General features: G+C 42.1%; 2 protein-coding genes across 4 annotated transcripts in view; one reads left to right on the plus strand and one right to left on the minus strand.

The window, feature by feature from the left end:
• The window catches only part of INTS9 (integrator complex subunit 9), a 101112-nt gene extending 96095 nt beyond the window's left edge, over positions 1-5017 (plus strand). For all 3 annotated transcript variants that reach the window (XM_025462950.3, XM_025462949.3, XM_025462952.3), the window contains 3 exons: positions 1335-1433; positions 2588-2725; positions 4285-5017. In XM_025462950.3, coding sequence (XP_025318735.1) covers positions 1335-1433; positions 2588-2725; positions 4285-4461 — 414 coding nt within the window. In that variant the 3' untranslated portion in view covers positions 4462-5017. The remainder of the gene's footprint in view (positions 1-1334; positions 1434-2587; positions 2726-4284) is intronic.
• Positions 5018-13899: 8882 nt separating this feature from the next.
• EXTL3 (exostosin like glycosyltransferase 3) overlaps positions 13900-27126 on the minus strand; it is a 151078-nt gene continuing 137851 nt past the window's right edge. Inside the window, exons 6-7 of the mRNA XM_035717684.2 lie at positions 26780-26908; positions 13900-17146 (exon numbers count right to left, since the gene is read on the minus strand). Coding sequence (XP_035573577.1) covers positions 16937-17146; positions 26780-26908 — 339 coding nt within the window. The 3' untranslated portion in view covers positions 13900-16936. The remainder of the gene's footprint in view (positions 17147-26779; positions 26909-27126) is intronic.

The following is a 27126-nucleotide window of genomic DNA, read 5'->3' on the forward strand; positions in this document are numbered from 1 at the left end:
TCTGAGTGACATTGTGGTTGTTGTGGGCTCCGGGTAGAGTTGCCCTGTGGCACAGCGGCCTCTTAGATTTCGCTCCCGGGGCTGCCCATACTCCCATGGTGCCCTTCCCAAGGCCTCCCAGGCAGCCTGCCCTGTGAGGGGAGTAACTGCAGGGTCGGGAGGAAGAGGATGTGTTCGGGTGGGCGTTGTTGGGAGACTGGAGTTTCGTGAAACAGTTCTCCTGTTCCTTTCAAATACCCTAAGCTGCTTCCTCTGCCCTTGGGATATTGATCTTCATATTGATGTAAATGACGTCTTGTGTATTTATTTATTTTTGTTTCTACAAAGGAGACTTGGATAGCTCGGAGTCTACATGTGTAAGAGCAATAGTCAGCAAAGCCTGGGAGCTGGGGCTTCTCACAGGGTCAGGCATTGCTGCCAGTGGCTGCGCCAGGGCTCTAAAGCTGCCTAGGTTCTAGAAGGGGGTACTTGTCGGACTCAGGTAGGGAAAGAGATGGCTCCCCCGGCTAAAGGTTGACTGTTCCACCTTTGGGAGAAGTCAGACTACCAGGAATTAGTTCACTCAGTCCAAATGTCCCTATCCTTCCTGCCTGACACTAGTCACCTCGGGGTTTTGAGGACAGAGGCAGAGGCCGGCATGAAAAGTCAGCACCCAACAGGTGTTTTGAGTAGGGAGAAGCCCTTAGAGGTTTCTGAGAGATCCTGTGGAAGTGTGAGGAGCTGCCTGGAAGTCATCTGAAAGGTGGCTGTGAGGTGCGGCGGTTCAGGGTACGAGGCCGTGGCAGGTTGTGGGCGGTTCATCATTTGGGGGTGAACTAACAAAAGGGCGAGGCAGAAGGGTCAGCTGGGCCCCAGCATGCGACGGCACAAGCTTGCTCGAGGTGGCTGCTGAGGGTCGTGGGCCGCCTCCAGGAAGAGCAGCCACACTGGTCTAAGAACGTCGGGCTCAGGCTCGTTCTCCTCTGTGCTTCTCTTACCTCCTTTCGTCCGTGTGATGTATTTTTGATTAAAGTTATTTTTAGATTTTTTTTTTTTTGCCTTCTTTCGTCCTTAAAATTATGTGGTATTTTAGACTCCAGTGATAGAAACAAAAGTTGAAAAGAAAAGAAAATGAAGAATGGTGGTCACAGAAGGCTCAGCTCCCTTCCCGCCGGGAACGAGCCAGTGGGTGTGGAAAGCCGGCCTTGGCTGGCACCAGCCATCGCCATCTGTGAGCTCTGAGGAGGCCGAGCCGCGGCCCAGCGCGGCCTCCTGGTCCCGACTTGGGGTGGCGAGGCTGCAGCACCTCGCCCCCCACATTTAGTTGAGGCCCACTGAAACCCGTTTGCTTCCAGCTCGCGGATGCGCTGGTGCCCATGGAGATTAAGCCTGGCATTTCCTTGGCAACCGTCTCGGCTGTGCTGCACACGAAAGATAACAAGCACGTCCTTCAGGTACGGGGGAGGGTGGGCCGGGCTCATGTCCCTGAGGAGCCGCTGGGGCCTGTGAAGCCCAGGAACCCCCAGATACCCCCACCAGTGGTCCCAGGACTCCCGCCAGCACAAGCCAGAGACCAGACTCCTTAATGGATGAGATGTGAAACAGAGAGAACACTGCGTATAAATTCTTCGCTACTTGTTCTCTGGCCACATGCCTCAGAGAGAGAAAAGGGAAGAGCAGCTATTATTCATGGAGCTGGGGCCGCACCTCACCCTGAGTGCCCTTCCCGCCTCCGAAAGTACTGGTGGTGCTCACAGCTCCCACGGGCACCTTCCTCAGACCCGCGGTGCGGAGCACAGCACCAGGCGGCGGGAGCCCCCAGAGTGGTGGGCAGCCCTTAGGCCCCAGGAGGCCTCCCCTACCCAACATGCCTGTGGGGCGGGCAGCAGCTGGGCACCTGTGAGCCACCCCAGCCCACAGACTGCAGCGCCTTGTCCCGGCACCTCGTGCCCCACCTCCACCCCGTGTTTACCGCCTCGTGGGGCAGCTCCTTGGGCCCTGCTCCTCACCCCTGAGAAGAACTCTTTCTACACTTGGGACTGTGCTGCCATGTAAAATATGCGAGGTGCCATCCTAGGTCCTTGTCATCCTTACTTCTCACCTTCCCACTTCATCCTCACAAAATTCTCACAAAATCACCATCACTTTATAGGCAGTTTCTCTGACTTTCATTTTAACCCATCAGCTTGACCCCATAGCTGGTGGCCTTGGCCACCGTGCTGCTGTCACACCTACAGTTATCAGCACAGTTTATTATTAAGAATTTACTCAGAAAATACCAAAATGAATCCTTTAAAAATTAAAAATGAGTCTTGCTAAAAGGAAGATTTCTTTGCCAGAAAAGGCACTGATGTTGTGTGGATGCTTTGGCATTAGCTTCTGTTATAAAGAACACCTCGTGGAGCCCCCAGCTCCTGGCAACCCTGAACTCCAGGGCCAGCTGACCTCACAGCAGGGATGAGTCCGGACCGGGGTGCTGGGGCCTCCTTCAGGGAGGGCAGCAGTGCCCAGGGAGGGATGGGCAGATGGGCTCTGGCTGTGGCCTGCGCTGACCTCCCCTGTACTCAGGGTGAGGGGCTTGATGAGGTTGTGTTTTCTCCGGCTCTAGCCTCCCCCCAGGCCCACCCAGCCCACAGGTGGTAAGAAGAGAAAGCGGGCAAGCGATGACATCCCAGACTGCAAAGTGCTGAAGCCACTGCTGAGCGGCTCCATCCCTGTAGAACAGTTTGTGCAGACGCTGGAGAAGGTGAGTGCTGCCCAGACTGCACAGGAGCCGGATGTTGCTCCTTTTTCTCCATCTCCACTGTCTGAGCTACTGACCCTGAAGCCTCTGCTTGATCCAGGGTCATGGCAGGAACAGAACCAGGGGAGGGTCCCAGAGAGTTGAGAGAAGACCATGCCCCCTCTTCCCTGTAGGTCCCCCATTTCTTCTCTGCCAGCCCCTTCCTTCCCGTGAGACCCCAGGCCCCTAGAAGACTGCCTCACCACACCCCATTTCTTATGGGAACGAGACCAAGGAAGGCCCTTCAGAAACCTAGGTGCGACAGATGGGCAGGGGGGAAAGGCCAGATAAAGAAAACTTAGTAAGTCTGCCCCTTGGAGCCTCACTTTTCAAGAAGATCCTTGCTGTCAGAGCGCCAGCCTGGCTGTGTCACAGGAGACGGGAGGCGCGGGACTGGGGGGCAGTGAGGACAGAGGTGCTACTAGATCCCTGGGAGTTGGAGAAGCAGACAGGAGGCAAGAAGGGGAAGCAGTAGGCGGTCCTCTGGTGTCAGCCTCCAGCCATTAGTTGTTTAATCTTCCCTGAAGGAGAGACCACAGCCAAGTTGTGCGGCTCTCCTGGCCCGAGGGTGGAAACGCTGTATGGGAGTTAGCACTGATGCTGTGACGTGGCAGGGCCGGCTTCCTCGGGACCGAGCAGTGCTCTGGCCCCTATTGGTAGGACTCTGCTTGACTTGTTTTTTAAAAGCTCAAAACAACTTGCTTTCCCAGAATCCCCTGCACTTAGTTCTTCTGCTTGGCTCATCTAGCAGTTGACCCTTAGGATCTGACCCTGACTCTCTCCACCATTTCTGCGTCATCTCCTCCTGCAAGAGGAATAGCAGTGCCTGCCCCAGCCTGCACACGAGCTTTCTAGGACTAAGGGTTGAGATTCCCTAGCCTATGTCCATTACCTATCTTGTGGCCCTTTCAAGCAAGTCAGTCTTATTTCTATTTCTTTTCCTCTCTCTCAACTTTGTGTGATGTGTAAGAAAATTCTGTAACTCACATTAAGGTAGCTGGAGAAGTATTTGCCCTGCCGCCTTGTCTCCTCCCTCAAGAAGGATTTGCCAAATCACAAGGTCACTGGTATCTTGCTTTGAGGAATGGTATTTTCCTGGGACAGGATGGAGCTTTTTTCTAATCAGGGACCATTGGCAGAGTTTGGAGGCTGCTGATAGAAAGCCCAGGGTCCTAGACTCCTGAACCAAGCTCTTGGATGTGCTCCTCAAGATAGCTCACAAAAGCTTAAGCGGGTTGTAGAAACTTTGTTGTGTTTTGCATGAGATCTTGGATGTTTGGAGGCTTCTTTTAAAGTATATGAAGCTGTGTTTGAATTCCATTGCTGTAGAAGGTCCTATGACAAGTCTGAAGAATTATATTAGGGAGCATAAAAAAATGACAGTTTTTAGAATGTTCAGTTTAGCCAAGGCTACGAAGTGTCATTTCTCAGAACCGTCAGTTGCTCCCATGTCCTCCTGCCTTTCAGTCCACCCCTTGCTTCAGAGTATCCATCATCCTCCTTTCTCTTTTCTTTTGGAGCAGCATGGCTTCAGCGATATTAAGGTAGAAGACACAGCGAAGGGCCATATTGTCCTGCTCCAGGAAGCTGAGACACTCATCCAGATTGAGGAAGATTCAACTCATATCATCTGTGACAATGATGAGGTGCTCAGGGTACGACTGCGGGACCTCGTTCTCAAATTCCTACAGAAGTTCTAAATGGAACAGCTAAGCCATTTCTACTTCACTGAAATCCTACAGTCCTTCGCTGTGGCTGCCCAGCACAAACTGAGGAAGGGCGTAAAAAGTTGGCCACGTCTTTGTGGTGTTTTCTGGCTTAAGGAATAAAGAAGTGGCCCTTGAGGAATACGATTATCCACAGATATAGCCAGAATCTCCTGGGCTAGATTTTTAGCACTGTTGTGGGCAAGGACTTATGCTTTAAACTTAAACTCCTTTTCTTCCCAAACCTGCCTCCCTTGGGTGGCCAAGATGGAAAGGCGGCAAGCTGAGGAGTAGCATAAGCAGCAGCTTTCCCAGAAGTGAATGGTGGAAGGAGGGGTGAAAAGATGAATGACGTAAGCAGTCTGTGTTTGTTTTTCGTGGTGTCCTAGGCCTTGGGCAGGGGAACTAGCATTGGATTGTGTTTTATTTACTTGTCTACAGTGCTATACCTAATAAGAAAGATGATCCAAAAAAATTGGTATAACGAACCATCTATTTGTATTTTATACCATAAGCCCATTTTGTTAATAAAACTTATTTTTTTATAGAAGTATCTGTGCTCTGTTGAACCTCGAATGTACACATTGATTTAGTGTCTGGAAAAGTATTAAACTATACAGAACAGCATAAACTTAGAAAATATTATAATGGGGAACCTGGATGGCTCAGTCAGTTAAGCATCTGACTCTTGATGTCAGCTCAGGTCTTGATCTCATGGTCATGAGTTCAAGCCCTTTGTTGGGCTCCACACTGGATATGGAATCTACTTTTAAAAAAATACCATAGCAAATTTTAGTTTGGTGCGTGCAAGCATATAACCCAACATTATTTAGAAAACTCATATATTTTTCTTAAATTGTATGAAAATGTGCTTAACTTTATATGAGCCACATCTGTATAAAAAAAACACCCAACATGGGGGCATTTGGGTGGCTCACTCTGTTGGGCATCCAACTCTTGATTTCAGCACCTATCATGATCTCAGGACCCTGAGATTGAGCTCTTTGTTGGGCTCCAGTTCAGTACAGAGTTAGCTTGTCCCCTACCCTCCCCCTCTGCGCCTCTCCTGCATTCTCAAATAAATAAATCAATAAATAAAATTAAAAAAAAAAAAAAAAAAAAAAACACCAACACAGATTGGTAACAGCAGCCTTAACCTTCTGGGGAAAGGTCCAGAACACACAGCTCAGGGTCTGCTAGTTAATCATTACCCACCACTGCCTTTCCCACAGATGGTCAGGATTCTCTGCGTTAAGCAGAGCATTAAACTTAGAAACAAGAGTGAAGAAGCCTCCAATGCTGTATGATGATACATTCCTTTGAGCCAGGCAAACTGGTGGACAGGAAAGGGAGATGCTTCTTTCCTCTGGCCCCAAGTCCAGTTTTTCTCCTGCCTCCAGAAACAAAGCTGAATGTTGGCTCATCATTTTATGCCACTGTGGGTAGGTTGGAAACATCTGATGTTCTCAAATTCACTGCAGTGAACCTATGGATAAACAACATTACTCTTCTTTGAACCCAGAATGAGGTTAGAAATAACCAACTACAATTCCAGAGGAAGTGGCAGCTAAAACCTAGACACAGGCAGTGTAGAACTCAGCCGAAAATGTCTAATCTTGCCAGAGGCTAGCTAGAGCCAACATCGATCATGAGACTAAAGATTAAATACCACAGTCTCTACTGCTGCTTAGTAGCGCATTATGGGTTTAGTCACATCATAAAAACATTATCTTCCTGTCTATAGATTCAATAAAATCTTTAGCAAGATTCCAATGACATTTTTCACAGAAATAGGAAAAAACAACCCTAAAATTTGTGTGGAACCACAAAAGATCCTGAATATTTAACCAAAGTAATCTTGAAAAAGAACAAAGATAGAAGCATCACAATTCCTGATGTCAAGCTTTATTACAAAGCTATAGTAATCAAGACAGTATCGTACTAGCATAAAAACAGACACATAAACCAATGGTGCAGACTTGAGAGCCCAGAAATAAACCCACACTTACACAGTCAACTAAGATTTGTCAAGGGAACCAAGAATACTCTTTGGGAAAAGGAGAGGTTTTTTTCAATAAATGGGAAACTCTATAACCACATGAAGAGGAATTAAATTGGACTGCTGTCTTACACCAAAAATTAACTTGAAAAAGATCAAAGCTTTAAATTTGAGACTCAAAACTACTAGAAGAAAACATAGGGAAAAAGCTCCTTGACACTGGCCTTGGCAATAATTTTTTGGATATGACCCCAAGCACAAGGAACAAAAACAAAAATCAACAAGTGAAACTACATCAAACTAGAAAATTCTGCACAGCAAAGGAAACCATCAACAAAATGAAAAGGGAGCCTACCAAATAGGAGAAAATATTTGTAAACCATCTATCTGACAAGGAGTTAATATCCAAAGTATATAAAAAAACTCATACAACTCAAAAGAAAAAAAAATTTGACTTAAAAAAGGGCAAAGGACTTGAATAGACATTTTTCCAAAGAAGGCATACAGATAGCCAACAGGTACATGAAAAGGTGCTCAACATCACTAATTGTCAGGAAAATAAATGTTCAAAAACATGAGATACCACCTCACACCTGTTAGAATGTCTATCCTCAAAAAGACAAGAAATAACAAGTGTTGGCAAGGATGTGGAATAAAGGGAATCCTTGTGACCTGCTGGTAGGAATTGGTGCAGCTACTATGGAAAACAGTAGGAAGTACCTCAAAAAATTGAAAATACAACCACATGATCTGGCATTCCACTTCTAGGCATATAGCCCAAGGAAATGGAGCTGTTCTCTCAGATACCTGCAGCCCCCGTGTTCACTGCAGCAGTAGTCACAATAGCCAACACAGGGAAGCAGCCTAAGTGTCCATCGATGGAGAAATGGATAAAGAAGATGTGGGACATACAAACACAAAATGGGATATTATTCAACTATTTAAAAAAAAAAGGCCCACACAAGAAAGTTCTGCCTTTTACAAGATGGATGGACCTTAAGGGTGTTATGCTATGTGAAATAAATCCAAGAAAGACAAATACTGTACAGGCACACCTCGTGGTGTTGTGCTTTGCAGATACTGCATTTTTTACAAGCCACAGGTTCAAGACTTGAGTGGAGGAAGTGACTGCAGACGTGGGGGAAACAGCAAGAGAACTAGAATTAGGAGTGGAGCCTGGAGATGGGACTGGACTGATGCGATCTCATGATCAAACTTGAACAGGTGAGGAGCTGCTTCTATGCATGAGCGAAGAAATGGAGTCTTGAAAAGGAGTCTACTCCCAGTGAGGATGCTGGGAAGACTGTTCAAAGGACAACAGAGGATTTAGAATATTACAGAAACTCAGTTGATAAAGCAGCAGGAAGGTGTGAGAGGATGGACTCCAATTTTGAAAGAAATTCTGTGGGTAAAATGCAAGCAGCATGTGATGCTATAGAGGAGTCATGAAAGGAAGCATCAACTGATGTGGCAAACTTCACTGTTGTTTTATTTTGAGAAATTGCCACAGCCACCCCAGCCTTCGACACCCTCACCCTAATCCATCAGCAGCTGTCAGTGCCAAGACAAGACCCTCCACCAGCAGAAAGATTACAACTTGCTGAAAGCTCAGATGGTAGTCAGCATTTCTTATCAATGAAGTATTTTTAAATTAAGGTATGTATTTTTTAGACATACTGCTGTTGTAGACTTCATAGACTACACTATAAACATAACTTTGATAGGCACTGGGAAACCAAAAAACTAATTTGACTCTCTATTGCCACATTCACTTTATTGCAGTGGTCTGGAACCAAACCTGCAGTATCTCCAAGGTACTCCTGTCTGTTCTCACTCATATGTGGAATCTAAAAAATGCAAACTCAGAGAGTAGAATAGTGTTTGCCAGAGGCTGGGGGGTGGGGCAATGGGGCGATGTTGGTCCAAGGGTACAAACTTCAGCAAAAAGATGAGTAACTTCTGTGGCTCTAGGCCATGGGCAGCATGGTGACTATGTGATTAACAATACAGTAGCTTCTACTGTATTGAAAGTTAGAAGAGTGGATCACCACAAAAGTTATCATCATGAAAATGGTAATTATGTGAGGGGATGGAGCTGTCAACCAACCTTCTAGTGGTAATCGTTTCTCAAAAGGTACATGTATCAAACCATCACGCTGTACAGCTTAAACCTACACATTATCTAGGTCAATAATACCAGTAAAGCTAGTGAAACACATTATTTTACATGTATTAAACTGAAGCATTTTTGGAGTTACAGTACCACAGGTCTTCAAAAGTGTTTTGCCCACATCTTGTCATTAGGCACGCAGACTTGCTTCTCATTTCTCTTATGTTGTTATGTGAGACCACTGCAGGAAATGGAGGTGTGTAGCCTGTGCACAATAATTCTTGTGGTGGCAGGATTTATCCCTTACTCTTCGCTACGACAAACCACAGTAATAATTCCTAACTTTCCCGACGTCCAACTAGGAAATCAATCACAAATAAAAGTAACTTTATTTTGAATATACGAATTTTGAATTACTAAAAGCATTATCAACTAAAAGTTTGCTGACATGTTGGAGATTATCTAATTTTTAATCTAGTAACTAGTTGCAGTGTACACAGTATTTTTGACATTACAATAAAGTCTCTTCCAATCATCAGTAAGCCTTTCCAAACCTCAGCATGTATTAGGCACCTATTATAATCTGTGCATTGTGCTGTCTCTCTTGAATATAGCTCACAGAGTAACAGACAAAACATAAGTTTCTCCTAATTTCTCATAAATACGGAGGAACAAATTTCCAAGACTGCGTGTGAGTGTGTGTGTAAAATGGAATATTATCCAACCATAAAAAGGAAGTTCTGACAAATGCTACAACATGATGAATCTTGAAAACATGCTGAGTAAAGTAAACCAGACAAAAGACTCACTTTTGTATGATTTCATGTATATGAATGTCCAGAATGGACAGATTCATTGAGGCCACATAGAGGTGGTGAGGGGCTGAAGGGAGTGAGAGGTAGGGAGCTGTTGTTTAACAGCACAGACTTCCTGTGGGGAAGATAAGAAAGCCCCAGGACTTGCTGGTGGTGACGGTCACATACCATGAGTATACTTAATACCACTGAATCATGCAATTAAAAATAGGTTAAAAGGTCATTTTTAAGTTACATAAATTTTACCAGAATGAACATATTTTAATTCTAGGTTTTTTACAAGAAATTGACAAACTAACCCCAAAATTTATTTCTAGAACTACAAAGTAACTACAATAAAACCCAAAGCAATCTTGAGAACACTGAGCAAGTTGGAGAAACTTTAACTTCCTTGAAGGCTGAGGGGAAAGCTGGGGTAATACAGCTAACAACAAGGACTGGTAAGTCCATGGAAGACAGCAGAGAGCTCGGAAAGACAGCAGAGAGCTCGGAAATACCGACACATGGTGGCTACATTTTCAACAAAGACCTCAAAGTAATTCAATGGAGAAAATAAAGTCTGTAACAAATGGCGTTAGAATTCATAACAGAAAATAAGAAAGAGAACCTTGACCACTGCACTCCATGCCACCAAATTTATTTTGAGCTAGATCCTAGGCTGAAGTATAAAAGCTAACACTTCATATAAGGCTTTTAGTGGAAAACAGAATATCTTTAGAACTCGTGGCACGGCTTTCTTGAGTAACAGAAAGCAATATCTAGGAGAAAACTTATAAACAGACCACATCAAAATTAAAAGCTTCTGCTCATCAGAAGATATAAAGAAGATGGATAGGCAAGCCACAAACCGGGGGAAAATATGTGTAAAACATACATCTGATGATGGACCAGTATCAACAATAAAAAGATAAGACACCCAGATAATGGAATACTATTCAGCAATAAAAAGAAATGGGTGATCAAACCACAAAAAAGATGGAAGAAACCAACATTCACATTGCTGAGTGAGAGGGGCCCATGTGTGAAAGCTACATGCTACACAATTTCAGTTATAGGACATTCTGGAAAAGGCAAAACAGTAAACAGATCAATGGGTGCCAGGGGGCAGAAGGAAGGAGCAGCAGAAGCAAAGGATTTTGAAGACAGTGAAACTTCTGTAGAATATTAGAATAGTAGAGATAGGTCATCATACTTTTTTTTTTTTTTTTTTTTTAGGTCATCATACTCTTGCTGAAACCCACTGAATACACTGCACCAAGAATGAACCCTAACATAAGCTAGGACTTTAGTTAATATGTCAACACTGGTTTATCAACTGTAACAAATATACCCCACTAATGCAAGATGATAAGAGAGAGCAGAAACTCTACTTTTCCACTCAATTTTTCTGTAAACCTAAAAACACTCAAAAAACCAAAGTCTGTTAAAGATTTATTTTTTAAGCAATACAAAAAAAAAAAAAAGACAAACCAACTTTTTTTTTAATGGGGGCAAAAAGATTTGTCCAGATACTTCACAAAGGAAATACATATAAATGGTGTAAGCACGTAGAAAGGTGCTTAATGGAGACACCTGGATGACTTAGTCGGTTAAGCATCTGCCTTCAGCTCAGGTCATGATCTCAGGGTCCTGGGATCCAGCCTCATGTCGGGTTCCCTGCTCAGCAGGGGGTCTACTTCTCCCTCTGCCTTTGCCACTCGCCCTGCTTGTGCTTGCTTTCTCTCTCAAATAAATAAAATCTTTAAAAAAAAGAAAAGAAAAAGAAAGAAAAGCGAAAAGAAAAGAAAAAAGAAAAAAAAGAAAAAGAAACAGGAAGGCAGGCACCTAATGTCCTCAGTCTTCAGGGAAATACACATGGAAATTACGATACCATTACTCACCCACCAGAATGGCTAAAGAGGCTGACAACAGCATAGATTGGTGAGGATGTATTTGGAATTCTCAACATTATTGGTTGTTGTACAAAATGGGTACAATCACTTTGGGAAAAAGTCCAGCAGCTTTTTGTATAAAACTAAATTTGTATATACTTACCTTATCTGTCACACAATTCCACTCCTGGGTATTTACCTGAGAGAAAACTGTAAATCCACAAAAAGACTTGCACTCAAATATTCATGGCAGTTTTATTCCTGATAGCCCAAAACTGGAAACAGCTCAAGGATGAATGCTGCTGTACAAGGGAGTATTCTTCCGCAATAAAAGGAACAAATTAGTAAAAAACATGACATTGGGTGGATCTCAAAAATATGCAAGTTTCTAGAAGCCTGGCACAAAAAGAGTAAAAATTTTATGACACCATTTATATGAAATTCTAGAATGGGGAAAACAAATCCAATGTGAAAAAAAATCAAATCCTTGGTTTTCTCTAGGAGGTAGATGTGGAAACTGACCAGGAACTGATACAGGAACTTTCTGGGTTTGACAGTAATGCTCTATATCTTTTTTTTTTTTTAAGATTTTATTTATTTATTTGAGAGAGGAGAGGGAGAGACAGCAAGAGTGGGGGGTGGGGAGCGGCAGAAGGAGAGGAAGAAGCAGGCTCCCCACTGAGGAGGGACCCTGGGATCATGACTCGAGCCAAAGGCAGCCGCTCAACAGACTGAGCCACCCAGGTGCCCCAGCAATGTTCTAGATCTTGATAGGGGATAGGGCTACACAGGTGGAAGCATTTGTCAAAACTCAAGAGAATGTACACTTAAGATTTGTGCATTTTGGTTTGTATATTTAGTATTTAAATTTTACATTAAACACATAGAAACTAATATTGACATTCAGTTAATGATGTGTGTGCTTATGTATTTGGAAGAAAGTGTATTAAGGTCACCAATTCACTTAGAAATGCACCAAAAATCGGATGGAAAAAGGATGAATAGAGAGACAGATAGATGTATAGAGGGATAGATACACAGAGACATACAAAGCAAGTATAGTAAATTGGTTGTTAGGTATATGGATTTATACTATAAATAAGATACTTATTTTTACATAATGAAATATTGGGACCAATAGTTTAAATAACTAGAATCTAAATAGTTTAAATCTTAACATGATAACCCTGCAGTTGTTGTCCTGTTAAGATTTAACATGACATGTTAAATGTTGGATGTTAAACATTTAACAGTATGTTGTTAAATGTTATGACCTGCAGTATGACCAGAATTTGTACTTTCACAAACATGGAGACAAATTGAGAAAGATAAAACCATTTGCTGAATTAAAACAAGAGTTTACTAACTGAAATTTTAAAACTTGAAAAACAAACCAAACCAAATCAAGAAACAGATGAAATTATGTAACAAACCAGACCGGCCCTATGGTCAGGCTTCCCGCCCTACTTTAATAATGTCTTTTGGAATCCATTCTGTGTCTTTAATTCTTGGTATGCTCTCATCTTCCTTTGTCAATGAAGATTAAAAAAAAAAAAAAAAAAAAAAGACTTCTCAGCCATCATGTGCCAGGCTTCCTTTACCTATCTGATAATACATTAGCTCTATTCCAAAAGCACTACTGATTCCTTTGGGACCCTCTTTGGATTTTTTGTCAAATCATTCATCAAAAAACCATTCAGCACTTACTCTGTGTTCTGTTCTCAGGAGGCTTACAGTGTGGAGTGGGACGCAGGGCTAGGAACCACTATTGTGCTCGGGATGAGCTGCTGAACAGGAGACAGGGCAGGGGCAAGCAGTGGTTTCTGAGACAGGAAGGCTTCCTGAAACCTGCCTTCCACTGAGTCTGGAACAATGAGCTGGTGTTAAGATACATGGAATGCAGAAAGAGCCACAGAGAAATTCTCAGTACGTCACCCCAGTAATCATTCATTTCTACTGTGCACCACACACCAGACTTCTTGCACTTATTATGTAAACTTCCACCCTCTCTTTGAGATTTAAACATACTACCTCCTCAGCACCATGCCACACACTTTTTTTAAATCACCATGAGGGCAGCCCCAGTGGCGCAGCGGTTTAGCGCCGCCTGCAGCCCAGGGTGTGATCCTGGAGACCCTGGGATCGAGTCCCACATCGGGCTCCCTGCGTGGAACCTGCTTCTCCCTCTGCCTGTGTCTCTGTCTCTCTCTCTAGCTGTGTCTCAATGAATAAATAAATAAAATCTTTAAAAATAAATAAATAAATAAATCACCATGAAAAAAGGATGGAGGTATATAAATGGTACATAGCATCCTATAGTCTACTCACATCAGTTAAAGGACATTAGGGGGAAAAAAAAAAAGAAAAGGACACTTAGATTCCTCTCTGGGTGATCAAATGACTAACCCCAGAAAAACAGGCCCAGGCAAGGCTGCCCATGTCCATGCATGTGTACAGAATCACGCAGGTTCAAGTGCACAGGCTGCTCCAGGACCAAAATCACACAGCCCACAGACATATGCTGGGAGGCGTCCCACCTGGCTGCACGATGGTGGTTCCCCGCAATCAGGCAGGCACCTCCTCTTGGATCACTCTTCTGTCCCTGCTGAAAAAAATCACAAAGGACCTCCACACTGCTTGAGTTAAAGTCTCCATTTATTTTTATTATTTTTATTATTTTTTTTTTACAAAAATCCAACATAAGACTATTGTGCTCATGAACTGGAAAAGGGGGTGGGATGGATGGACATGGCATGGACATCGGAGAGCTTCCCCCTGCAAAATATCCTCATTTCAAACCAGGAGCTCCCTAAGCACACATGCAGGCAGCTACTGAAGAGACTACTCCCCATCCACCCAGATAGGACCCCACCGACTGTGCACCGGCCTCGGCATGAGGAGCCATCCACACCAGATGGAGAACTGCTGCCAGGGGCGCAGAAGCTCAGAACGGCCTGATGAGCACCTCAGGGAGGCCCTCACTTGGGTGAACGCCCCTCTCAGTGAGGAGCAAACTGGCTAGCTGGGGACAAGGATGTCCTGGGCCCTGGGAGCAAAGACTAGGCAATGAGGTGTTACCTGCGGACAGCTGGGGAAACCCATGTGAATCTGCAGAGCTGTTTTTCATGTTCCATATCAGTCACAGTTATGTGGTATAGATGACATCTGTGTTTCCCAACAGGACAGATCGGCATCAAGGGCATTCGCAGCATGGAGCTGCGCCTCACCCTGATCCACCTTGCCAAACACAGCCGCTCTCCAGGAGCACCTAACCAAGCAACTGTAAAAGGTCTGATTGCCCAGCCCCTTGCTACTAAGAGTGTCCCTGAGGAACATGGCCAGTGTCCGCCAGAGCCTGCTGTTGGGAGTCCTCAGGTTACTGTCCTGTTAGGTCCAAATACTGCATATGCTTTGTTTGAGGCTCTGATGTTGTAACCCTTTCTGCAGTAGACTTTGATGTCACCCATCATCTCAGACCACTCGGCTACTCCTGCATCTACCAATGGCATTCAGGGACCCAACAACTCAGCTCCACTATCGGGGGTCCCAACACAGACTGCTCTTTTCTCTCACCAGGTCCCACTGAAAGTCAGTTTATGAGTTTCTCACATTAAAATAAACAAGATAAAAATAGCAGCCACATATATAGCTCAAAACACCACACTCTTTGGCTCCCCGGAGGGAAGAAGGCTACCGCTAAAAAGAATAAAGTCAGGAGTCTAGGAAAGGGTAGTTAGAAAGTTAGGATGCAGGGAGTCTGGACTCCTTTGCTGGGCTGCTGAGAAGCAGAATTGGATTTCCTGGGTAGCTGCCTCTGTAGGAGAGTGACAAGAAAATGCCAGTGGGAACCTCTGGAGGACGCAGGTCCTAGGAGCAGCCCCGGTCTTATCTGCCCATTAAGGAGAGGTCCCTTCAGTCCAGCTGGCCCTCGAACCGGACAGAGTCTGGCTTCAAAATGATACTTGAAGAGCCCCGCTGGTAAAGACAGGTCAGAGGAAAATGTGCCCCCAAGAAATAGAAGCACAGGGTGTCAAGGTCTGGGGAAGACGGAACTGGCTTAAGGCATGTACATGACCAGGACAGACCTGAGCTTTTGTCCAGCTGCGGGAAACCACCTGTATTCAACTTCACTGCAAGAAAGTGGGGTCCAGGAGAATGGTAGAAGTCATGGGCTAAACCCCTGCCAGATGCCACTAACACCCTCTTCAGTTCCCCTACTGCCTCCACCACCAAAATAAAAATAAAAATAAAAATAAAAATAGCTTATTTTCCATTTCAGCCAGGGAACAGAAATGTAAACCCAGAGTGGAAAGTGGTAACATGGGTATGAACGCCTGTAACATCTCAGGCTGGACTGGAGCTCAACATAACAAATTGTATCTTCCTACCGTGCTGGCACACACCAAATTTCGAGGGGTCCTGGAACCAACCTGGCATTAGAGGATCTAAAAACTACAGGTAACACGGGGTACAGGTCCAGACAAAGGAGAAGGGAAGGTGAATTTCACCAAGGTATTTATCCCAAGGCAGGTGCCTTGCTCTAAGACTTCCCGGCCAGCCGGGTAGGGGTCCTCAAAGGGTGCTTGCTCCTTCTACGCCAGAGATTAGGCCAACCTGCAAAGCACTTCAGATCACAGCCAAAAGTGCAGGCTGCCAGTTCTCTTCTCTTACACAAGAGAGAACTTTCAGGAAAGCCTGAAGCCAAAGTACAACATGTGTTTTAAAAGGAGGACCAAACAAAAAAGCCACCTGGGAGCACTGTCTTCAGGTCTTGCTCCTTCCTCATTCTTCTCTTTCAAATGGGAGAGAATGGGAGCGCTGGGACAGGTTCTGGGACAGCACGAACTAGTGATGAATCCTCAAAAACACTGAATCCAGCACGGGGAAGCCCCCTTCTTCCCAAAAGTGCAGGTCCTCCTCATGGACTCAAGCAACAGGAGGATGCGAGTTCCAGATCGCTAGGTGGCAGCAGATGGAGGAAGGAACAAACCAACAGGGCTTCTCTCGTCCAGGGCCCCAGAGGAGGGCCAAGCCGGGCTTTTTTTGTTTCTGCACACAGATGCCCTGGGGAATACGGAGATGATCTTTAAGGATGCGCCAGATATCATAAGGCCAGGATCCATCTCCACCAATGTACAGAACATCAGAAGACTTGGTGGGTCCCTCACTTTGTAAAACAGGCAGAAATTTCAAACTCCCCCCAAATATATATATTTATACGTATATGTATATGTATGTGAGAGTGTGTGCATATATGTACATATATGTATATGTATATATACACACACATCTATAAATAAGCCTCAAATGGCAAATCTGAAACTTTCTCCTTTTAAATAATAATAATAGTTGTTACGGAATTTAAAAACCACAAACCAGCTGTCCTGGGCTTATGAACTGCGTGAGTGACTCTCTGGAGTCCCCATGGTCCTCAGTGTAAGCTATCAGTGCCCTGTATAGGGAACCCCTGTGTCCTCTGACCAGGGTTCCAGGCCCAGTGTGGCCGACTTTAAGAGAAAGAAGGCTATTTCCTTTCCATTCTTTCCGCTGCCTCTCCCCATAAAGGGTTTGGGCCACCCACCCAGCGGATGTCCCTGAGGTCCTTCAATGTCTAGGAACCTTAGGAGCCATCTCCCCAACTCTGCTCATCCTCTCCCCAAAACTTGCAATGCCCCTAGATGAACTTGAAGCACTTGGTCTTGTCGTGGGGCAGGCGGGTCTTGAAGAGCACAGAGTCCACCCTGAATTGAGTGTACAGTAGGGGCATATAGCCATACACCTTGACAAAAAAGTTGATACATTTGTGCCGCTCGTGAAAGTGGGAATCATCGTGTGACAGGGCCTGAGGGCATCCCGGGCATCGGAAAGTCCAACGAGAGGTCACCTGGGAATAGAGAAGAGAGCGCAGTGAGAATGGCAGCTACCAGGATGGATGGAAATCCTGCAGCCTAACCAATCCAATGCTTCCATTTTCCTGGTGAACGCACTGACCCCAGGTGGCCACGTTCACCAGAGAACCAAAGCCTTGGCTCCCTTCCCCCACGTACATAGCCATATTGTTGGAAAGGGTGCTCTTTCCGAATAACCTAACCTGTAGAGAGCAAAACGTTTAGTATTACTTGTCTCAGTAGCTCAACCTCTAGTATTTACCTGGGTTGCACAGCAAGATGTACATATAAAGTTGTTCATTTCATCAATGTTTTTCACAGCAAAATACTGGAAAAGTACCCATAAAAAGGGACTAGTTAAATAAGTTAAATAATTATGAAATACTACACATCCACTAAAAAATATATTTAGAAAAATTTTATCTGAAGACATGGGAAAGTGGTTGTATTATAGCCATAGTAGTTTTGATGACACTGATGAAATTTCAAGCAATTAGAAGAGTAAAAGAGTAATATCACAGCTTCACTATCAGCAATGTGACAGACCAAATAACATAAAAACTCCCTTAGCACAGAATACCTGAGAATGCAGGACGAACTATATAAATTATCTCTTTAAATGTAACTATATAAATTATCTCTTTAAATGTATGGCCAAGCTTGTAATGAAAGAAAGGAAATGAAATTTAAGGACAGAAATTAAATCATCAAAGGCCAAAATAATGAAAAGCCTGAATCCAATGAGATAGCCAGGAACTTTGGTTTTTAAAAGGCTTGGGAGGCAAGAGCCACAAAACATTACTGCAGATTTTTTTAAAACACCAGGACCCAATTAATGGAAGGCTGCACAGATTGGAGGCAGCTCCATAGAAAGCAGTCTTTTTCCCCATCTTAGCTCTAAGCGAAAGAGGAAACATCACCTCCAAGAATGTAGAACCACACACTGGCCCTCACCCACATGAGGCTAGAGTTTATGTTACCTGTGTGTCCTGAAAAGCACCAAGATGCTAATTTAGCTTAAACAGGTCTCAAGTAGGTATTGACTGAGGGTATATGGCAGATGCAAATGCAAATCCTCTCAGGTATAAACTCAGGCCTCCTAGAAATGCCATAACTAAAATCCCAAAGACTATGATTTCACAATCAAAAGTCACAAAAAAGGGAATGAGCCACATGAGGGAGACTCTATAGAAATAAATAACAGAATCAGACCCCAAAGGCCTGCAGTATCGCAGGATTATCAGATGTGACTAGCACAGTAGGGTATACATGCACTGAAATTTTGAAAGATTACTTAAAGTGTGATAGAGAAAGAAGGGACTCGAAAAGAACCAAACAGAACAGGAATGAAAGGCATACTGAATGGATGGGTGTGAAGAAAATTAGTGATGAAAAGTATACTTAAAATTATTACCCACAATAGAAAATATTGACCAAAAGCTTTAAAAAATATGAAAGCAAGATTGAGAGATATGGAGACAAGATACTGTATGATTCCATTTAGATGAAGTTCAAAAAGAGGCAAAACTGATCCTTCAAGAGAAAAAAGACATGGACTCGCTGCCATTCTGCTGGCTGAGCTCTGCGGCCTGCTCTGAGCTGCGCCTCCCACCTACAGGAACCCAGCTTCACCTGGGCCCACCCTGCCCCGCCCCGCCCCGCCCCGCCGCCAGTGACAATGGTGTGCAAGTGGGATTACTGAACATGGAGAAAGACGCTCAACCTCTGTAATAACCAGGCAAATGTAAAATTAAAAAATGGGATACAGTTTATACCCACCAAACAGGCAAAAATGGAAGTGTGACAGTACCAAACGTTAGTAAAGGTGTGTCAAAAAGGCAACTGTTATACAGTGCTGGTGTGTGTACACATTGGTATGTCTATTTTGAAGAAAGTTTGGTATTAACAAGTATAATTGAAGGTACATGTACCCCATGACCTAGCAAGAGAGGAATGGATAGAGGGAGGGAAGGTGATACAAGACATCTACGCTATTTATAATGTTTAAATTTTTATTTTTTTTTTTTGAAGATTTTTATGTATTTACTCATGAAAGACACACAGAGAGGCAGAGACATAGGCAGAGGGAGAAGCAGGCTCCCAAGGGGAAATCTGATGGGGGACTTGATCCCAGGACCCTGAGACCACTCCCTGAGCTGAAGGCAGATGCTCAACCACTGAACCACCCAGGTGCCTATTTTTATTTTATTTTTTTAAGTAGGCTCCACACCCAGCTTGGAACACAATGAGGGGCTTGAACTCATGACAATAAGATCAAGAGTTGGATGCTTAACAGACTGAGCCACCCAGGTAACTCAGTTTCTTTTAAAAAACTAGGAAAATATATCATCTGAAATAGGGTAAAATGTCAATATTTGGCAAAACTGCTGGGTATGCATGTTTGTTATAGTCTTCCCTTTTTTTTTAATATTCTTCCCTTTTAAAAAACATTTCACTCATATGTTATAGATCAGTAGTAGCAAATGTTTCATATATAAGTACTTCATATTTGTATAGACATATATAATTCTTTAAGTATGTACCTGTCTTTCATGTAAAAAAAAGGAAGTCTAACATTTTCAGTACCCATAATCCCATCACCTCATCCTGCATCTTCCTTCCATAGAAACTGCTATCTTGAATTTTGTTTTAAAAATTCCCTTCCCCTCCCTCCTTTAAAAAAGTGGTTTTAAGATACCACCTCACACCAGTGAAAATTAACAAGGCAGGAAACAACAAATGTTGGAAAGGATGCGGAGAAAAGGGAACCCTCATACACTGTTGGTGGGAATGTGAACTGGCGCAGCCACTCTGGAAAACTGTGTGGAGGTTCCTCAAACAGTTAAAAATAGACCTGCCCTACGACCCAGCAATTGCACTGTTGGGGATTTACCCCAAAGATACAAATGCAATGAAACGCCGGGACACCTGCACCCCAATGTTTCTAGCAGCAATGGCCACGATAGCCAAACTGTGGAAGGAGCCTCGGTGTCCATCGAAAGATGAATGGATAAAGAAGATGTGGTTCATGTATACAATGGAATATTACTCAGCTATTAGAAATGACAAATACCCACCATTTGCTTCAACGTGGATGGAACTGGAGGGTATTATGCTGAGTGAAGTAAGTCAGTCGGAGAAGGACAAACATTATATGTTCTCATTCATTTGGGGAATATAAATAATAGTGAAAGGGAATATAAGGGAAGGGAGAAGAAATGTGTGGGAAATATCAGAAAGGGAGACAGAACGTAAAGACTGCTAACTCTGGGAAACGAACTAGGGGTGGTAGAAGGGGAGGAGGGCGGGAGGTGGGAGTGAATGGGTGACGGGCACTGGGGGTTATTCTGTATGTTATAAATTGAACACCAATAAAAAATAAATTAAAAAAAAATAAAAAAATAAAAAAATAAAAAAATAAAAAAAAGTGGTTTTACCACATGTGTATTTATCCAAATGATTGGCATTTTTTTAGACTTTATGTAAGTGAAATCAAACCATAAGCATTCTTCTACAGTTAGCTTTTTAAAAACTCACTATATGTGAGCTTAGTCGTCAACTGATATTTGCAGCTACAGTTCATTAATTTTCTCTACCCCAATGTCTTAAAAATGCCCCCTTCCATAACTTTTCCAAGTTTTAGGTTTTGCCCTTTTGTATGTAAATCATTAATCACTCTGGAAGTGAGTCTGCATATGGTGTAAGATAGGAACCCAATTTCATTTTTTCCTAACAATTTGCATTACACACAGAGTTCACACTCATACCTCAGTGGTCTGCAGTGCTGGTTCTGTACATCCATATATACTTTTATTTCTATCTATCTGCTCTTTCTCTTATTTGGAAATTCTTTACTCTGAGTATTAATTCTTTGTCATTTATAGGCTTTGTAAATACCCCAGTGTGTGGCTTGTTTTTTCTTTTTTTTTTTTTTTTTAATTTTTATTTATTTATGATAGTCACACAGGGAGAGAGAGAGGCAGAGACATAGGCAGAGGGAGAAGCAGGCTCCATGCACCGGGAGCCCGATGTGGGACTCGATCCCGGGTCTCCAGGATCGCGCCCTGGGCCAAAGGCAGGCGCCAAACCGCTGCGCCACCCAGGGATCCCCCGGCTTGTTTTTTCATATACTGAATTTTGTTGAACAAAGTTTTTCATTTTAATGTATTCAAACCAATCTTTTCCTCTATATTTTGTACTTTCTACTTCTTAAAATTCCTTAATTTCTTTTTCATACAGATAACCAATTATCCCAGCACACATCTGTAAATGGCATCTTTATCATATGTTGAGTTTCCCTATATGCACAGATCTGTGTCTGGACTCCACTTTGTGCTACTGGTTTGCCTGCCAATCCCTGTGCCAATATCGCATTTTCTGAGTTCTAACAAGGCAAGTACACATCTTCCTCACTAGTGCCTTGGCTATTCTTTTGCCTTTCCTTTGCTTTACGAATTTGAGAAGTCTGTCAAGTTCCACACCAAACCAAATTAAACCGAATAAGACATCCTAATAGGATTTTGATTAGAGTTACCTTGAAATTTTAGATTTGGGGAGAACTGCTATCCTGATGATACAAGCTCCTCATCGCGAAAACAGACATGGTCTCTATTTCCATTTGTTTAGTGGATCACCTCACTTTATATCGATTTGAATGGGAATCTTCTAAAGCTTCATCATTAAGTATTATGTTTGCTATAATGTTCATGTTTTTAATAAAGTCTAGAAATTTCAAAATTGCCTGTCGCTTATCCTCTCTATTCTTCCTTTCTTGGTTCTGTGTTGGATCTTCTTATATCCTCCATGTCTCTTAACCTCTTTCTTATTTTCTATCTCTGCATGTCTCTGAAATTCTTTCTCAGAAACTTTTTATATTTTTCTCCTAGCTGATTAACTTTCTCTTCAGCTAAGTCTGATCTTTCTATCCCACTCACAGAAATTTTCATTTTAGTAATTCTAATTTTCATTTCCTTAGTTCTAGTTAGGTTTTTCAAATCCACTTGGTCTTTTTTCTTAGCAATTTGTAGCTTTTTGTGTTTTCAATTCCTTAGTTTTTATCTTTAGTCATTTAAAACCTACTTAATTATAGTCTGGCCAATTGGTTTGATTATTTGGGATTCTTGGAGAGCTAACCTGTTTGTCAAATCTGTTAACTTTGCTCAAGGTCACTTGTTCCTTCATGTGGCTAGTACTTTCGGATTTCAAGCTCATCGGCAGTGAGGCTTTACCTGTGGGTGTTCTGTGTGCCTGAGGTGAGGAATGTCTCTTAATAGGCAGGTTTTGGTCTTATTCTGTCAAATAGTCAAAAGATATCAATGGCTAGGTTTAATTTTCATACAGCATGAGTCTCCAAACCTATGAAAGCTCAGATTATTTAAAATTCTCAATCTATTCTTTTTCCCCATTTTAACCTCCAAAATACAGGTTAAAATCAACAAGTTGCCTGCCATCTTCCTGGGACAACAGGTAGGAGATCTCAGTTCCAGTTTTTTGCCTTTAATAGGCCCAAAGCTTCTTCACCCTTTTTCATATGAGTGATAAAACACAAGCCTCTAGAAGATAAGCTATCAGCATCCCTCCCAAGGAAGCACCAGTGACACCCTACATTTGCCACTCTAATTTTTAGTTCTCTCTTCCTTTCTGGCAATTCTCTTACTTCACAAGCCCAACTATACACTGAAAAAAAAAGTTTGCTATGTGAACACTAAAAACATGGTATTTTTTAGGTTGCCTAGTCCACAATATTGCCAGAACCAGAAAATTTACTGTTAACTTTAAAAGCAGACTACAAAAAAAAAGTACATGTTTAAAAAAATAAAATAAAGAAGCTACCACCAGATATGGAACCAGAGAACCCAAAAGAAACATGCCAAAAGGCCTGAGTAATTTCTATATCTTTCTGAATATATCTGTCATTTCCCAAATAATTAAAAATTATTATTACTATTATAAATTGAGGGAAAAAATCAAGACTGAATGGCCCATCCCATAATTTTTAACTAAAAATTAAACATCACATATAGCCTATAACAGCCGTCACAACCCGAGTCTCCAGAGGTGAAAAAGTGGTGAGCACCGGTCAGTGCTCCAAGGGCAGCTCACCACACAGCCAGAAGTCTGAGGGAGACAGGACTTCAACAGTACTGGGCTCTGTGAAGGAACCCACCAGTCTTCCCACTTCTCCCTCTCACTCCCACCAGGGCTCCCTACTTCTCCAGTTCCCACAGGACTCTTGTGGTTTAGAGGGAGCAATGAGTTACCACTCTTCCCACCACCCTCCCTGTCAAGAATGTGTCAAGAGAAGAATATTATCAAACTGTGTCTATGTATGGGATTCTACTTGGTTCTACACCTAAAAATCTTTCTCCTCATCCCAGATGCCAGCATCCAACCACAGGGGAAAAGTCCATAACCCTGCAAATTATTTCATCTGACACAAAAAGATATTTATACTGCTTTCACTAAAGCAGTGTTTTCTTTTTTTTTTTTTTTTAAGATTTTATTTATTTATTCATGAGAGACACAGAGAGAGAGAGTGTATGCCAGGCACATAAGTAATACTATGAAAGATATTTACTCAAAAACAAAAATCACAAGTGCCCTCAGAATTCTAAAAAATTGAGTTCTGTCTTTGAGTCAGTGATCAGATTTGACCAGAATATAATAATTTCATACTTAGTGCACAGAAAGTGCAGTTCTAGGTCATCATTGTAGGTTTAGACAAGTGAAAGCTCTTCTGGTAGGGACTGAGGCCTGGTAAAGACTTTGCAACAGTTAATACTTGAGAATCTCTTTGTCGGTTCAAACTAATAGTATCTACGACTATGATTTGTCAGTATTTATATTATAGATTTATACCCGATGTCCTTAGGGTTAATAAGCTAATGATTAAGATCTTATTGCCATTATTGTTAAAAGGCATATTATTTAATTTTATAAAATAATTTTACCTTCATGTATATCAGTGCCATGAGTTAATAATAATTGGGTGGATATTTTATTCTTCTTATATTTTGAAGGTAAGTTATAGATTAAGTAACCACCAGCCTATGCTAATGATACTCAAATCATATCTTTATTTTTATTTTTTTAAAGACTTTATTTATTCATAGAGACGCAGAGAGAGAGGGAGACAGAGACACAGGGAGAGGGAGAAGCAGGCACCATGCAGGGAGCCTGACATGGGACTCGATCCAGGGTTTCCAGGATCACGCCCTGGGCTGCAGGCAGCGTAAACCACTGCGCCACCGGGGCTGCCCTCAAATCATATCTTTAGTGGTAGTAGAGTGGTAAACAGAGGACCTTGTGTGCATGCAACAGAGAGAGAGAGAGAGAAAGGCAATCTGGGGGCCTTATGCATCCATTTATACCTAATCAAACCTTTTCCTAAGTATAGTCCAGCATTAACTCCCGATTACTCCATAGTTTTTCCTATTCCTGGGCCTTCTGCTAAAGCCTCACAAAAGAAAAATAAGTAGCAAAATAATGCATGAACTTTTTTTAAACTGTGGATAATAATTGTTACAATTATTTATATAGAAGTGTAATAATGTGTTTCCCAGGTTCAGGGATAGATGTTAAAATAAATAAATATAAAACGAAAATATTTGTTCTCATTTTACATGATGTTAAATGAAAAGCACACTTCGTTACAAACTTTAAGGTAGGGAGATAGTGGTCTTAGAAAGAAATTAATGATCAATGCAATTTTCTTTTATTTTTTTCTTATGTGGCCAGGGATTAAACTTCATCCAAGATGTATGCTTCTATTTATACTTCCCTAGTAGATCTGAAGACATTATCCATGAAAATGTAAAGTAATCTGAGTGATTAGGTCCCTAATAATATCACCAGTCACCTGAAGCATTCACAGACATGATGATTTTTTCATCCTTATTAAAGCGTGTTTGTCTACCATATTATTAGGCCAAACTGTCTCTTCAGTGTAGAGAGTGGGACAGAAATAATTTGCACGTTATCCATGATCCTTACCAAATGAAACTTGACAAATGAGTATTCTCTGTGAATTTTCTCAACCTTATGGGAATATAAGCAGCATTTGATTCAAGAGTAAGATGACTTTTTTAAATCAAAAGCTCAGTAGAGGCGCCTGGATGGCTCAGTCGGTTAAATATCTGCCTCTTGATTTGAGCTCAGGTCTTCATCTTAAAGTGGTGAGTTCAAGCCTTGCACTGGACCCCATGCTGAGTGTGGAGCTTACTTAAAAAAAAAAAAAATCAAAAGCTCAATAAATTAAGAATGTCTTCAAATTCTGAGTCCAGTTATATACTTGATAATATAGAATCAGTTTGAACTAAATATTTTAACTAATTTTACTTAACTTTAATAGTGCCAGATATTTATACTATTTTATGTTGTAAAATAGTCATTCTTTTTTTTTTTGCTATAAATACTTCAGATTTTTACTATCCTTTTCCTTGTTATGACTGAGAAGATATGACTCATGTGATGAGCAGTGTTCTTTCAAAAATGTTAATATCTTCACAAAATTGACTAGAGAACAGGGAGTTAATTTCTTATTGGTTTGAATAATGTTATCTTTCAAGAAGGAGAAAGATCTAGACTATAAATAGGCTTCATTCAGAATAAAGGATTTCAAAATAGGCATTTAGAAGATGGGTGGCTTAGGTAATAAAGAGGGAGGAAGCATAAGTAAACATCTTAATTCTCTGGTAAAAGAGGTTCTCAACATCTATTAAAGGATTTTCCTATTACTGTGCATGACACTAATACTTCTCATAGACTAAATTACCTGGAATGTTCCCATATAAAATATAATCCATTATATTGGCTAAGTAAATGTTTAAACTTCATTTTATAAGATAGCTCCTGTATCATCCTTCTTAATTTCCTTTCTTTGTATGTTTTATTATGTAATATAGTTTTTTATAACATATATATACAAAAATATATAAATGTATTTTATAAATACATTGGTGTTGCAGTTTCAAAATTTTTTTACTGATGGGTCACATGATTAGAAAACACTGCTTTAGGGCAGCCCCAGTGGCAGGCAGCACCAGTGGCTCAGCAGTTTAGCGCCACCTTCAGCCTAGGACCTGATCCTGGAGACCCGGGTTCAAGTCCCACGTTGGGCTCCTTGCGTGGAGTCCGCTTCTCCCTCTGCCTGTGTCTCTGCCTCTCTCTCTCTCTCTCTCTCTCTCTCTGTGTGTCTCTCATGAATAAATAAAATCTTTAAAAAAAATAAAGTACTAATGAACATAAATAATACTTTAAGATGTAGCAACAAAAGTAATATGATATGAAAATATCTATGAGTTCTACTGGTGACAAATCACAGTTACTGCAAATACTCTTAGGAACTGACACATGTTTCCTAACTGATGGGAATGCTAAATCCCAGTTAGGATATTAACAAAAATTAAAGATAGAACATTTTTCCCATCGATGTTCCAAACCCCCTGAGTTCTGTCCATTTATGCCTTAGTAGTGAAGAGTCCATATATTAACAACTCAAAGAAAAATTAACCCAAAGACAATTACAGATGAGGACTCTGAGGTAGGGTGAGCTTCAATCCACACTACTGCAACATAAGTGAATTAAATATACATGCACCCCCCAATCCAATAAGTACTGGGACCCTCACCTTGATGGGGGGTTTCCGAGTGATGTGGGAGACAAGGAAGTTCATGGCAATGTCCTCACAGTTGATGTATTCATCCACCATATCTCGGATAGCTTGGGGCATCACGTAAGAATACAGGTAGGCATAATACTGTTGGGAGTAGAAAAAGAATCACATAGTCTGTTAGAGGCCAAAATTCTTTGGCTTTCAGCCAAAATATACATGAATCTAGGGGCTGTTGGGAAGCATGGGGGGGTGGGGAGGAGGTTGGGTGTGACAATCACCAATGGAATCACTACTCCCTTTATTTAGGAAGTTGGGGCCAGGAATGCTATCCTATAAGGCAGATCTTCTGCAATAAAGAATCC

The sequence above is a fragment of the Canis lupus genome, chromosome 25, assembly GCF_003254725.2.
Source record: "Canis lupus dingo isolate Sandy chromosome 25, ASM325472v2, whole genome shotgun sequence".
Lineage (NCBI taxonomy): Eukaryota > Metazoa > Chordata > Mammalia > Carnivora > Canidae > Canis > Canis lupus.